The sequence below is a fragment of the Anser cygnoides genome, chromosome Z, assembly GCF_040182565.1.
Source record: "Anser cygnoides isolate HZ-2024a breed goose chromosome Z, Taihu_goose_T2T_genome, whole genome shotgun sequence".
NCBI lineage: Eukaryota > Metazoa > Chordata > Aves > Anseriformes > Anatidae > Anser > Anser cygnoides.
The window spans coordinates 81,897,199-81,910,848 of NC_089912.1; the positions used below are offsets into that span (position 1 = coordinate 81,897,199).

Genomic DNA, 13,650 nt, shown 5'->3' on the forward strand with positions numbered 1-13,650 from the left:
TTGCATTCACTTTTTGGAACAGTCCTTACAGAGCACCCCAGTGAAATCACTACACTGATCATTGCAAGACAGGAGTTAACTTCCTGAAAAAAAGACTTGAGGGAGAGAGTGAATGAAGTGAGAAGCAAGTGGTGTCATAAAGACTTGTGGGGCTTAGGAAAACATGACATGCCATCTGGTGGAAAGACCTTTCAAGGTTTTCTACTCTTTCGCCCAGAGCTGAGGAGGCAGGTTGAGGGAAGATGGAAAAACTGGAAGATTGGCTATGGTATGAGATGCCTCTAGCTGTCCAGAGCTGGTGTTGTACACCAGCGAGGTATTGTGGCAATGGTTGTCTTGCTCACTGGTGTCATTCGTAATGCAGAAACAGGAGCAAATTGGAGAAAGGTGTTGTCACTTCACCTCTCTTCTGTTTGACATTTGTAGCCTTTTCTCTTAGAGACTGTGTAGCTTGGTGGTTGATAGCCCTTATTATCCTGGCAGCATGAATCATGCTAATGCAGTTGAAGACTGGAGGCTTGCCTGAGGCTCAGGAGCCTAGGGGTGTTCAACGTCCTGGCATGCCAGTGGGCCTGGTAAGGCTGCAGGCTGCAGCAGATCACAGTAATTATCTACTTTTAGGCAACTGAATGAACACAGCAGCTTCAACTCTGCCACAGGTGCATGTCTTAATCACTAGGTTTAAGTTTCTGTACAGATGTGCTTGTTTGTGAAACAAACAGGGTCCATCCTCTCTGCTGGCAAGAGGATAAATGACGTGCATGATGTGTTTTTAATATTCCCTGAAAGACAGTGTGTGGTGAAAAGCAGTCATGCAGATGGTCCCCATCTGTATACCAGATGCGTACTGTTTCTTCATGTGTGTCTGACTGGCTTCTCCAAGAATACAGTGCCTCTTTTGCATTTTTCACATGGGAGGTGCTATCTATTGACCTGCTGGTTGCAACAGGCTCGAATGCCCATGTCATTTGAAAATGGTAATGACCTCTCTATTAGGAGTTGAGGGGTTTAACTGGGTTTTGTTCTGTTTTAAATACCCATCTATTTGTATCAGAAGAGAAGCAGAGATCTGGTCAGTAATCGTCCTGTAAAGATATTATTCAAGTTAATCTCCATAAACCTCTTTAAAGAGGTTTGACATGCCATCCTTGGTCATGTGTTAACACAAGCTTATTGCTGTTATCATTATTATCATCAGGACATTTGCTGTTTTCATTCTGTAGCAGCAGTACGTGGAATGTTTAAATACGAAGGCTGCTCTCTCTCCTCGTTTTTGCTGCAGTTAATAAAGAGTAGGATCTGCAAGTGGTTTAATTTTTTTATTATTTTTTATTTTGAATATATAGCTGCCTTAGAGAGAGTGGCAAGCTCTGGTCTACTAGCTTGTCTGTTAGGGTGGCAGTGGTAATACCCCAGTTCTCTGCCCACACTGTGGCACAGGAACATGATGTTCAGGTGCTGAGCTTTGTTCAGAGTTCAGCTCGCATGGTAACGGGCACACCTATTCTTATTTAACGTAAGGAGATTCCCATTCTTCCGAGGAAGTGCTGTAATAATATTCAAGCAACAACAAAGCATCAGCTGAGAAGATAAACCTCTCATAAAATGAGAATGGAAAAAAGAAATACTGGGATGACTCTCTTGCTGTGCACAGTGTCATGAGATGCTTTGATCAGCCATTCATCAGGGAAATTAGGATAGCTTTCACTTAGCTTCACATGCGTTTGTGCTGGAAAAGAGAGCATGTCATAAATAAGCTGATCAGCTGTCATTTACTGTGTTCAGTCTTCTTGAATTAAAGGAACCAGTTTTGAATTCCAGTTTCAACATACTGGCTTCACAGGCTAGATTGGGGATGGAAAGCAGCTTCTCAACATGAAGAAGAGAGTTGCAGTGAGAGTGATACTGAAATTGAGGTTGTTGTTATAATTGGATGGGCCAGAGCCTTCCAGTTAAAAGGAACAGTTTCCCAGGAACCAAGTGTTGGTTACAGCATTTACCATGAATCATGAAGTGAGTCAGGCTTCTGTCAATTTGTCGTATAAAAACGTCACGTGTGGCAATCTTTTGTTCTGAAATTTAAAATCTACTGACTTCTAACCTGTATTAACTAAAAAATATGTTTTAAAATGAAACTGCATTTAGTCTTCTGAAGATAACACGTTTGTTGTCCATAGGTGGATGGGATAATATCAATCATTGTGAATGTTTAAACACACCATGTTTGCTCATCGGTGCCTCTTTATTTACCTTAGAATGTTGGTGGTTTGTGGCTTTTTTTTTTCTTTCTTTCTTCTTCTTTTTTTTTTTTTTGTTTTGTTACCATTAGTAGACCAAATGGAAAGTGGATTAAAAATTGTACGAAAAAATACCTTCTTAAAGAGACAGAAGACTTGAGTGCTCTTTGGCTGTCGTAATTTCGTAGTGAGCTGAGCGCTACCCTGAAAAATTCATGCAGTTTGCAGAAGAAGTTTCTTTGCTGTATAATCAGGCATACTGTCTGATTTTTGGGTGGTCCTGTGCAGACCCAGGGGCTGGACTCAATGATCCTCATGGGTCCCTTGCAATTCAGGATATTCTGTGGTTCTGTGATATACTACTAACAACACTTATGCACTGTCTTTAGTAGAGAGTGTATATTTTGTGTGGTTGTCTTTTATCAGAGTATGGCACAAATAAACGCTTGCCCCATCAACAGTTTAAAAATAAAATCTCTGTGCAGCTATTGCATAGGCAGCAAGCTCGTGCCCTTTTTTTAGATAGGAAGCCTGTGATGTTCCAGCCAGCATGCTAGGTTCTCATCCCACTGGTATTTAATTCCCCTGGCCTCGTTTGCACTCCTCATGATTTCCACTGGCTTAAGAGTACTGTCAAGCTACGTGTTTTTTATAGTATTACACGGGTTTGCCTTCATTAGAGTAAAAGGAATTTTTCAAAAGTTGGTAAAGGCCAGCCTTCGATTAGCATGAGTTCAGCACAAATCCAGGGAAAAAGTACTGTTTAAAACTCAATCCAGTCAGTTCGCTGAGCCTGCTTACTCTGTGACTTCATGGCTACTTACGCTGTGATAGATGGAAGGAGAGGTCCACAGTTAGGAAAGGAAGTAGCATGTTAACAACAAAAACAGATTTTTTAGGTGCCAGGCAAGACCTGTAGTAATCTGATGCTGACATGTAGTAGCTTTGCTGTCACTTTGGTTTAAATTGATGAGGTCTTCAAAAACAGCGCAAGTGATTCAGGAGCAGAGGTTACTTCTAGAAAATTAAAAACAGGTGTTCTTGTTCCCTCAAACTGCTAGGACTAAGCCACCAAAGAGACTTTGGACACTTCTTTCCCTCTGAAATTGAAGAGAGTAGCTTTCTGCATGTGGGTTTATGAATGGCTCAAGTCCATAAGTTTTGTTTTTTTTTTTTATTGTTGTTTTATTGCGCTTCTAAATTACCTGTGAATTTTTCAATGATTCTTTGCTGTATTGCAAAAAACACTTAGAAATTCCTGGCAGCTACCTGCTGTGGTAAACTACACTATACCAATACTTAGAGTCTTGTGTCAAGTTTGTGTTATTTGCCCACAACAATAAACAAACAAAAATCAGCATGGTAAGTGTACCTGGATGGCTGTCTGGAGGCGGGAGTAGCTAAGTGATGAATCTGTTGGCAGCTGGGGAGGATTCTGTGCAAGCAGTTCACATCTTTGCTCCACGGTTTCCTTGGGAATTTGGTGGGGAAGCTAAGGGGCAGCAGTATGGCTTTGCTGCTTCACTGGGCCACTTGAAGGCTGAATGAGCACCGGCATGCTTGAGATCTGTGTGAGGTGAAATGAAGAGTCTATTTTAAGGTCAGCGCGGACTGGTGGTGATCTTGGTGAGGGTTTCATTTCCGCCCTTGAGGAGCTTGCAGCACGTCCAGCCCTGACAGCAGCCCTACAGCCTTGCTGAGGAAGAGGGGACTTGGCTCATTCCACTTTCCAATTTGAGCAGCAGTTCATTTAACCCTTGAATCATTGACGGTTGTGCTGGGGAGAACAATTGCTTCCTTAACCCCTTTTCCCAGTGATTCGCACTAGGCTGCTGCTGCCCAAGCATATTTTTGACATTGTAGGCTGTTTTGCAGAGGGGAACACCTGAGAGCTGATGTTAAATGCTAGCCAGTGGCTTACAGCATTAATGCTCTGTTGGGCCCAAAGCTGTCTTTCCTTGGACCTTGGCTGCTGTAGACACAAGTTAAGTGCCAGCATCTAACATCAGTGGTGGGAGAATGGGTGTACTGGCCAGTTTGTCTAATGCAGAGTTGTTTTTGTGTGCTTGTTCTCAAACCTTTATGACAATCTCTTCTGTCAGGTGCAGGAGGCCGAGCAGGGCTCCTTTCTTCTTCACTTAAACTCATAGATAAGATGCTCCAGATTAACACTCTGAGTATGTTTTGTTCAGATATCATTCCATCACTGTTAGGTTTATCTAGGTGGGAGACTGTGACACAGTCTGCTTACTGTCCTTCCGCTTGTCCCCTTCCCCCCTCTCTGTGTCCTAGCTTGCATCTTCCTCCTTCCCCAGCATTGTCCCAGGGCAGGAGAAGGGAGACACCTGGGGAAGTCCCAGCTCCACTTGAAGCGGCGTGGCCTCGGAGCGATGCTTGCTCAGCACCAGCATTGTATTTATAACCTACCTGGGACAGCTGGCTGAGACAGTGGCACTTGGAAGCAGTTACTCTGTTTGGTAATTTTTTAATTACAACTGTCACTGCTCCAAACAAATGTAGAGAGAAAGGTGATTTCCTTGTTTTTCAGCTAAGGGAGTTTAAAAATATGTGGTTTTTGGCTCAGTGTTCCACGCCTTGGCAGCTCTCTCTCCCATGGCTGGTTGATAAGTGGTGATGCTAACAGCCAGGAGGAGACCAGTTCTAAATTAATCACTGCTATAAAGTGAGGAGGGGCAGGGGGAGCTAAGTCGGGGCTGGGCCGTATGGTGTGGTTCTGATCTGTGGGGATGGCCACTCCAGCCTTGGCATGCAGGAGCGTCACTGGAGGGGCCGTTCCTGCATGTGGGGCACTGAGGGTGCTTCCACAGGACACAAGCTTTTCGGTGTCTGGTCCCTGAGCCAGCCTGTAGTGAGATGTTTGCCAATACCCTGTCATGGTTCTTTATCATCAGACAGCTTCCCTGTCTCCGCTAGCAGGGTGAAGGCTGGCTGGTGCTTTACCAGCTCCGGTCATTACTGAGCACTGGCAGCAGTGGAGGTGCAATCAGAGGTCAGTTTCCTTTCGCTGTAGATTGGAGAAGGTATAAGCAGTGGTGGAAGTGGGCAACAGATCTGGTTACAGGGGAAGATGCCTTAGAAATGTGTGTTGGCTGAGAATGCAGAGCCTCAGAGATGTGGATGGGAATGGGAGCAGAGGAGGAAGGTGTGGTGAAACCACAACATTCAGAAGAATCAACTACATTATGTCTTGGTGCAGTCTAGCAAGATCAATGGAGATGTCAGATATGCTTCTAAAAGTGAATACTTGGAATTTGCATTACTACAGCATGGTATCATCCTGTATGGTGCCACTCTTCTCTTTGGATGAAGAGCCTGTGGCTTAATTCTTGATATATACAAAGAAAAACAGTCACTTCTGCCTCCTTTTTTCCTCGAAATACCAGGAAGATTACTTAAGGAAGAATGTATATGTAAACAAACAAACAAAAAAGTACATTTCACAAACAGAATTATTTGTGCAGCTTTGCAGAACAGTCATAATAGCACAGCTGGAGGAACTCCAGTGGAATCTATAAAAAGGTCTGTGCATAATTAGCACTGCCTTTTAAACACAGGGGGGGAAAAATGAGGGGATGCCAGGAAATGAGGAAAAAAAAAAGTGCTACCCAAATGGTTGGGATTTGATTTAAATGCAACTACTAGCTCAGTACAATCCTGTCCAAAAGAAAAAAAAAAATCAGTGGGTGGGAGTTCATTGCAATTGTCTCAGTATTTGAGTAAAGTATATAACTTCAGAATTAGTGGCATGCTGGCAAAAAGGGAAGTTTCCTGAAAAGTTTTGCTTTCATGGAAAAAGCCATTTCTTGTTTAAAAGAAAATGAAAATAATAAGGGTAAAGATCTTCCAAGAGGAACCTACAGAAGAATCCTGGTTGTCAGGAAGGTCAGCAAGGAGCAGCTCAGTGGGTCTCCCCTTGGTCAGGGTGGTAAGAGCTGTGCCCTCTGTGTGTACTGAAAGAGAAGGAAGAGGAAGGGGATATTCCTTCCATTCCTTTTGAAGCCAATATCTTTATAGTTTTTCCTTGTATTGTATGCTTTCATGGAAAGAAAAACTTGCAGCTATTTTTTTTAAGTTTCTGAAAGTGATCACACCCTTTTCCTGTTGGGTTCTTGTAGCAGGGTATTAAAAAGCACAAGTGTTACCCCTTTTTGTTTCCCTTTTTTTGTGTTCTGTTTTGTTTTGTTTTCTGGTGATCATAGTGTTGCCCTACAGGTTTTGTTCTGACTCCTCTATGATGACTACTGTCTTCTCCAGCAGGTGCTACTTTGGAATACATCCCTCATGGCCAGCTTGCAAATGCCCACTTAACTTCAAATTTGCGAGCGCTGAAATTGGAGCAGGACATTGTGCCCGCTCAGGAGGAGAGGAAGACTCCCCTGGTGGAAGCCGCTCGGGGAAGGAAGTCCTTTTCTCCTCAGGACAAAACTCTAGCTGCAATTAACCTGACAGATGACCAGCTTGCCTCTGGCCTCTATGGTAATAACTGGCTCACATTCATTTTTCATCATGCTGATGGAGTCTGAATATGAAACACAGTTAAAGCAGGTCTTCAGGGTTCCCAAAACTGAGAAGGAATTAAAAATTGTGATTATGGAGAAAGTGGTGTTGAGACTCTCTGTCTAATACATTACTTCTGGCAGTGAGTTGCTGTCATTTGACACCAAGAATTAAGATTTTTTTGACAGAGCAGAATAACCTGTTTCAATATTGGAAATAAGACATTGGACACATGTCATGGACAGCAAAGCAAAAAAAAATATATTTTTTTTTCCTAATGTTTTCTAAAACATTACAAAGATTGTCAGCATGTTGGAGGAGATGGGAAAGTTAGGCTAAATAAGTTTTCAGTTTTCAGAGTTGGTTTTTGAAGTGTTCTTCTGTATTTCCAGTGTGCATATAACACTGTGACTATATATAAAAGATAATAAAGCCAGCTTCAGCTGATAAATTAAGCAGAAAGCTGTTTGTTTTGAAAAACTGTCTAAAGCTGCTGCAGCCAGGGCTGGCTACAGATCTGTACTGATACGTATGCTTTGTCTGTATTTCAACAGTATGTAGTAACAATGAAAACACACTCAAATCTATCATGAAGAAAAGGGATGGAAAAAAGGATTTGAGCAACACCAAGAAGAACCTGCAGTTTGTCGGCATTAATGGCGGGTAAGAGGCCTGTCTTAAAAAAGTATGGCTAGTCAAGTCTTGTAGTGCTGTCACAGTGGGAAAGAAAGGAAGAACATCTGAGTTTGGGCGTAGCTTTTGCCTGTCCTTGATGCTGAGGTGCATCCACTGAGCTTAAGGGTAGGAGGGCAGAATTAAACACTTCAGCTCATCTTAAAGCTCCATGAACCTTTTGTGTATCTGTGTGTGTGTTGTCTCAAGTGGAAGCTGCAAGTCACACTTGGAGTCAGTCTGAAGTACCTGTACCTTAGATGACTGCCAAATTTAACAGGGTAAAATAAAGCAAATAAATTCCAAGAGCCATGGGAATGTTTCTCAGTAAGTAAAACCTCAGTATGTCTTTGGCAGCTGACAAGAGCGGCATTGTGCTATTAAACAATGCAGCAAGGGATGGCATTGCTTAAGAATTAACTTTTCTGGCTTTGGGCTAGATAAATACAGAATCTTGGTGAAAACCGTTAAGTAAGGAAATCTTCTTCTAGAATATTACTTAATCTTTGCAGAATGTTGCAAATAACTTTGAAATGGTTTCACCAAATTGCTTTTGTATAGCTTTGCAAGCCCCTTCCTCAAATTATTTTTTCTTTAGTAAAAATGCTTTGTGCAGTATATAGCCTAAATATTGCAATTACTTGATTTCTTACATATTAGCTGAAAGTATTATTACTTCCAGTGGAGGAGTGTTGTCACTCATATATCAGTGTTGTACATTAGAAGGAAAGGTTGTACATTAATTCACGAGATGTTGAAGTTGGTAAGTTAAAGCAATTTATTAGAATCAGCATTATAATTATCCAAAACACTTACTATTCACCTAAAATATCAACTGATTTGGATCACCACAGCAAAAAAATGACAAAATTGTGGCTGTTGTCTTTATGTAGCTCCCTTCCTTTCACCTGCCTAGCAAGGCAACAACACAGTTTGCTCTTTACAAAAGTAATTTCATCTGGGAGATAAGGTCAGGTCTGACATGGTGTTAAAACATAGTTTTTGCTTCTCATTACACATTGTGCACATAATAATCACAATGACAGAATGAAGGGATTTGTGAAGAGACCTCAACCAACAATGACAATTTAATAAGTTGTCTCTCAGATTTGAAAAAAAAAAATTAATAAAAAAGAATTAGAAATTAGTTTTTGCTGCTTTCCAGTAAGAAAAAGCATTAGGACAAGAATGGTTTCCTTATACTTTCTCAGTACACCATAGCTAACCACAGAGGGTGAGGTGGTGTGGGTTCTGCTGTCCCATTCTGGCGTTGTTAAAAAAAAAATAATGAGTTTTTGAATTGTGGTGACTTACATTGACTGTACTTCTTGTGCATTACTACCTTCTTAAGTGTTTTTTGCACTGAGCATCTGCTAGGCTAAGCTTTGGGACGGTTGTTGGACTACCTACCAGTGTTCAAAACAAAAAGCAAGCAAACAAAGTGTCTGAGCAGTCTTGGCATTTCATAAGGAATTATTAAGTGCTTTTAGTTCTCTTAAGCAGAACGCAGAAGAGTAACAAATTGTATTGTCTCCGACTGAACCATGGCTTCGTTCCCCCACCCCAGGTACGAAACAACATCCAGTGACGACTCCAGCTCGGAGGAGAGCTCCTCCTCGGATTCAGAGGAGGAGAGCGAGGGCCACGCGTACCCTCATGGCCACGGTGCGGAGGAGGAGGAGGATCCTGCGCTCAGTGCCCCAGAGACTGGGGCCGTGGGGGCAGAGAAGGACAGGCCCCCGCTGGAGTGCGAGGCCGAGGAGGTGGAAATCAGAGAGAGGTAGGGTGGCCCTGCATGTGTTTGTCCTGCTTCGTGCCTGGTTGGTGGATGTACAGAAGGAAGCACACAGACCACAGTGAAATACCCAGTGGAGGGATGTGTTAAAGTTACTGGGCTTGCCAAATGCTTCCAAGTGTGCTGGTTTGGAAGGTTATGTTAAGTGGAATAATACTAGTATAGGGCAAAGACAAAACTGACCTGTCATGTTTCACTGGAGATCCAGCGTAACATCAACTTATCTCTTATTATCTGCTAAATAACTGAGACGTGGAAATTCATAATTAAAGGCTATTCACAGACATTGGAGCTCTGAGTATTAAAGTGCTCTGAGCTTTACTTACATGGCGCTAAGACGGCCTGATATTTTACAGGTGGCACAAAGAGATAGGCATTGTCTGAAAGGAGTCGTGTAATTTATATTTACTTTAGCAAGGGGTGATGGTGAAGAGGGGCAGGGATGGTTTAGGTAGCCTTGTGTATGTGAGGAGCAAAATCTTTGCAAGCTGGCTGCCGTGGTGAAGTTCTCCAAGGAGAAGAGGCAGCGTGCCTGGCCAGATGGGACTGAGCATGGTCCATGCGGTTGGCTAGCTGGAGCATCTCATTGCCCTGGAAGCACCAGCAGCTGGTGTGAAACCCTGGAGGGTTAAAAAGCCTGCCCAACACACCAGCGTGTTAGCCCCTCAGCTTTTTTGAACAATTCTCCTGGAAAATTGACATTATTCTCTCTGGTACGTTCTAGGTGGAGACCTTTTGCTGTGGAGGCGTAGTCTGGAATGCCATGTAGCTGCCTTATTTTCAGTTGTTCCCTGAGTTTTGAAACTTGTGGTGGACAAGGGGCAAAAGTGAAGGGGAACTGGAGAAACAGTAAACTTCCAAAGTGGACAGGATGGGTGAATGTTAAAATGTGAAAAGGCAGGGTGGCACCACCTATGCTGTTGCCCAGCTATTAATTCATCGGAGCCATTGGTGTTTCCACTTTTTAACCGAGTAACCAAGGCACAGAGCATACGGCATGTCCTGTAGTAGTAGGTGAGAATTTCTACTAAAAGGGCTGTGAAGCCCAGAATACAAAAGGGAAGCATCGCCAGCCTGCTGTTCCTCCTGCTCCCCCCATGTACACCTGGGAAGTGCACTTTTGCTCCATGCTGCTGTTCACAGTGAAGGGAGTCCCCTCGGAGGAGAGCTGCCAGAATGGCTCCCATCTCTCAGCTTGCCCAGAAATGCCCATTGCTATGCAACTCTGGGAAAGTTAAATGTTTTGATATTGAAACATCAAGGGAAATATTTGAATGTGCCACGTGTCCTGCTGTCTCCCTCAGATACGAACTAAGTGAGAAGATGCTTTCTGCTTGCCACCTGCTGAAAAACAACATTGATGACCCCAAGGCATTGACCAACAAAGATGTGGTAAGCAATGCAGGGCAAAATTCTCTTCGAGCAACAACAGGGAAATTTTAGGGAGGGATAACTTCTTGTTTTACAGGGCTGGAATTGCAGTGGCTGGGCAGAAGAGGATATCGTCTTTCCTGGAAGAGTCATGAAATGCTTTTTCTATCAGGAGATGTTTGTCTAGAGAATGTGTTTGTGCTCTTTGTGCTGGGGTGTTGTCGTTCCAAGACACATGCTTAAAAATAGTAATGTGAAAGCGCAGTTTCAACACATCCATGCATTCCCATGTTATTTCTGTAAGCGTTGCTCTAGCCCTGCAGTGGCTGGAACTCAGTTGTCACACTGGGAAGCTGCACAGGGTGAGGAAGCTGTTTCTTCCCATGACAAAAGCCCAGGGTCTGCTCTGGACCTGAACGAACTCTGCCTCCTACTAAAGGCAGGGATGCATGTTTCTTTCTGTCTCGCACGTTTGTATTTGCTGCATATAGGAATTGCCTGTGCCATTTTCTGAGGATGATCTGAAAGTAAACAAACACCGGTCACTACTTAGTGATACGAAACTGCATTTTACATTTGTTACAGTGCTATGATGTAAAATGCAGGAATCCAGTACCAGTCTCCTCTGTGATGGTGAATCTGCAGCTTCACAGAGAAACTACCATTATGTGTGTATAATTCTGACATTTATAGGCCCAGGAACGTTTTGAAAGGCTGGTTAATACAGGTGTGAAGGGTAATTTCTAATCCTGTGTCAGTCCTTCAGGAGTAGTTTAAGGCATTCAAAGAACAAATGCTTCAGGCCCTGTTGGAGTTGAAAGTGTCAAAAATGGCATAATCAGGTGATAATCTCTGTCTTGGAAGTGTGATTTGAATTTACACGTTACTTTCTTATGCTTAAAGTGTTTGCCAGCACAAGTGGTGCTTTGTAGCTGGAAATGTCAGACTAATCAGCTCCTGTTCTCTGCCTAGCTGCTGATAAAGAAGTCTTGTCCAAAAAGGGAAAACTTTAGTACAGTTAGGAATCCATATAAATTTCCCTAGCTTTTTCCAACACCCTCAGCTCTTGTAGCTGCTGTTTATGCCAGAAGGAGCTGCAGACTGCTCCCATTGGGATGTCATGGATTACTTGAATAAAAGAAGTGTACCCCTTTGTAATACATGTGGTACTGTGACTGTAAAGAATAAATTCCTCGTGATATTTTGCACTCAAAAATTTATAAAGTCAAAAAATATTCATGGTGTGTTACTTCATCACCATTTTTGTGCTTCGCTCAATGTTCACAGTATGTGTGGTCTTTAATTAAAGTGGATTGGACCTTGTAAGTTTTTATAATAGGAATATTGATGTAGAAGCTTGTAAAATATTCTCCCTTTACCAGACTTGGTTCCCCTCTAGAGCTGCTGGTATAGATCCTCTCTGCTTTCTGTCGAGGCTAGAGAAGTCTGCTGAATAACTTCTCTGCAGAATCGTCCTTGAACTCTGTGGTCACCGTGCAGGTGGGGGCTTATGGGGAGAGAAGATGGACATGCAAGTCCTTCCATGAATTCCAATTTCTGGGAAACTGGATCACAAAATGGGAGCTGGCAGTCACTGCGGGAGCCCCTCTGGCTCACGGCTAGGCCTGCTTTACCTAGGTTCCCAGCAGACAGTTGTCTGGCCTACAAGCCTCCTACCTCTCCACCCTCAGTCCATACTAGTGAAAAAGTTTATCCTGAATGTCAAACCTGCATCTCTTGTTGCAGCTTAAATCCATTACTACTTCACCCATACAACCTGGAGGTGAAAAACTGGTTCTTTTCTCGTTGTAACAGCCTTTTGCACTGTGAAAACATTACTGTGTTCCTTTTCCTGAGTGTTGTTTCAGCAAAGCATCTCCAGTCCTTCCTGTCTCTCCTGTAGGTCAGATTTCCTTGACCTCTAATCATTCTTGATGCTCGCCTTTGAAACCATTTTGACTGCATATTTCATGTCACTCAGTGTTCAGACAGGACATGGTAGTCCAGCAGTTGCCATCACAGCGTTTGCCAGAGAGAAGTGACTGCATCACATGCTGTGCAAGCTATAAAATTATTTATTCACACCAGAACAGTGTTTACCTGTTACATGGTAGTGTAATGTTGTTTGCTTAGGTTCAGCCTGTGATCCTCTGCAATGCCCACCTATTCTCCTGCAGAACTGCTGTCTGTCCAGTTCTCCTGTACTTGGTGCATTTAATAACATTTAATACTCAGGACAGGGCCTAATTGGCTTAGCGTGCTGTTTTTCTGGTCCCTGAGAAATTTGTGTTCCTATTGCTCTTGGTCTTAGGTTTGTCAGTGATTTATAAACTTGGTTAAGTATTTTATGGAAAGAGTTACTCCCAAGCCTCATCTCTGTTGACCAGTATTTGTATTTGATACCCATTAGTTCTGGGGGTAACCCCCATCCTAAAATGCAGTGCCCTCACTGAAGTAACATCCCTGAAAATAAGGTGAATCGAGGGGAGGTAAACAATCAGTTTACCTTAAAGAGAGGTTTAGTCAGAGGGGGAGCTTTAGCCCATGAATATTGTTTGTGAGCTGAATACTCTTCCCATGTTGACTAAAAAAGGCCTGGCCTCCTGCATCACTGACTTGTGGGATGGCAAGTCCTTTAAATAGAATGCCCATATGTAAATTTTTCTGTCTTGGTTTTGGCAGAGGTTTTGTTTAAATACCATCCAGCACGAGTGGTTTCGTGTCTCAAGTCAGAAGTCAGCTGTTCCTGAAATGGTTGGAGACTACATAACTGCTTTTGAAGAGATTTCTCCCACTGTCCTCAGACATGTCATCAACATGGCGGATGGAAATGGAAACACAGCCCTGCATTACAGCGTCTCTCATTCTAACTTTGAAATTGTAAAGCTTCTTCTGGATGCAAGTAGGTTAACTGTTGGGTTTTTTTTATTGTTGTTGTTGTTTTGTTTTGTTTGTACTGCAATCCTCACAGGTAGAATTCTTGATGAGTGGAAGGACACGCTTGGGCTTCCTCCAGCAGCAAATATTTCAAAAGTTCACATGGTATCTCACTTTGAT

At 42.8% G+C, this 13,650-nt stretch overlaps 1 protein-coding gene across 4 annotated transcripts in view; it reads left to right on the forward strand.

Annotated features, from left to right (window-relative positions):
• The window catches only part of KANK1 (KN motif and ankyrin repeat domains 1), a 127,599-nt gene that overhangs the window by 106,305 nt on the left and 7,644 nt on the right, over window positions 1-13,650 (forward strand). For 3 of the 4 annotated variants that reach the window (XM_066987889.1, XM_013192146.3, XM_048051706.2), the window contains exons 5-9: window positions 6,513-6,734; window positions 7,310-7,418; window positions 8,995-9,207; window positions 10,527-10,614; window positions 13,276-13,495. In XM_066987889.1, coding sequence (XP_066843990.1) covers window positions 6,513-6,734; window positions 7,310-7,418; window positions 8,995-9,207; window positions 10,527-10,614; window positions 13,276-13,495 — 852 coding nt within the window. The remainder of the gene's footprint in view (window positions 1-6,512; window positions 6,735-7,309; window positions 7,419-8,994; window positions 9,208-10,526; window positions 10,615-13,275; window positions 13,496-13,650) is intronic. The other variant, XM_013192152.3, reaches the window with a different exon arrangement.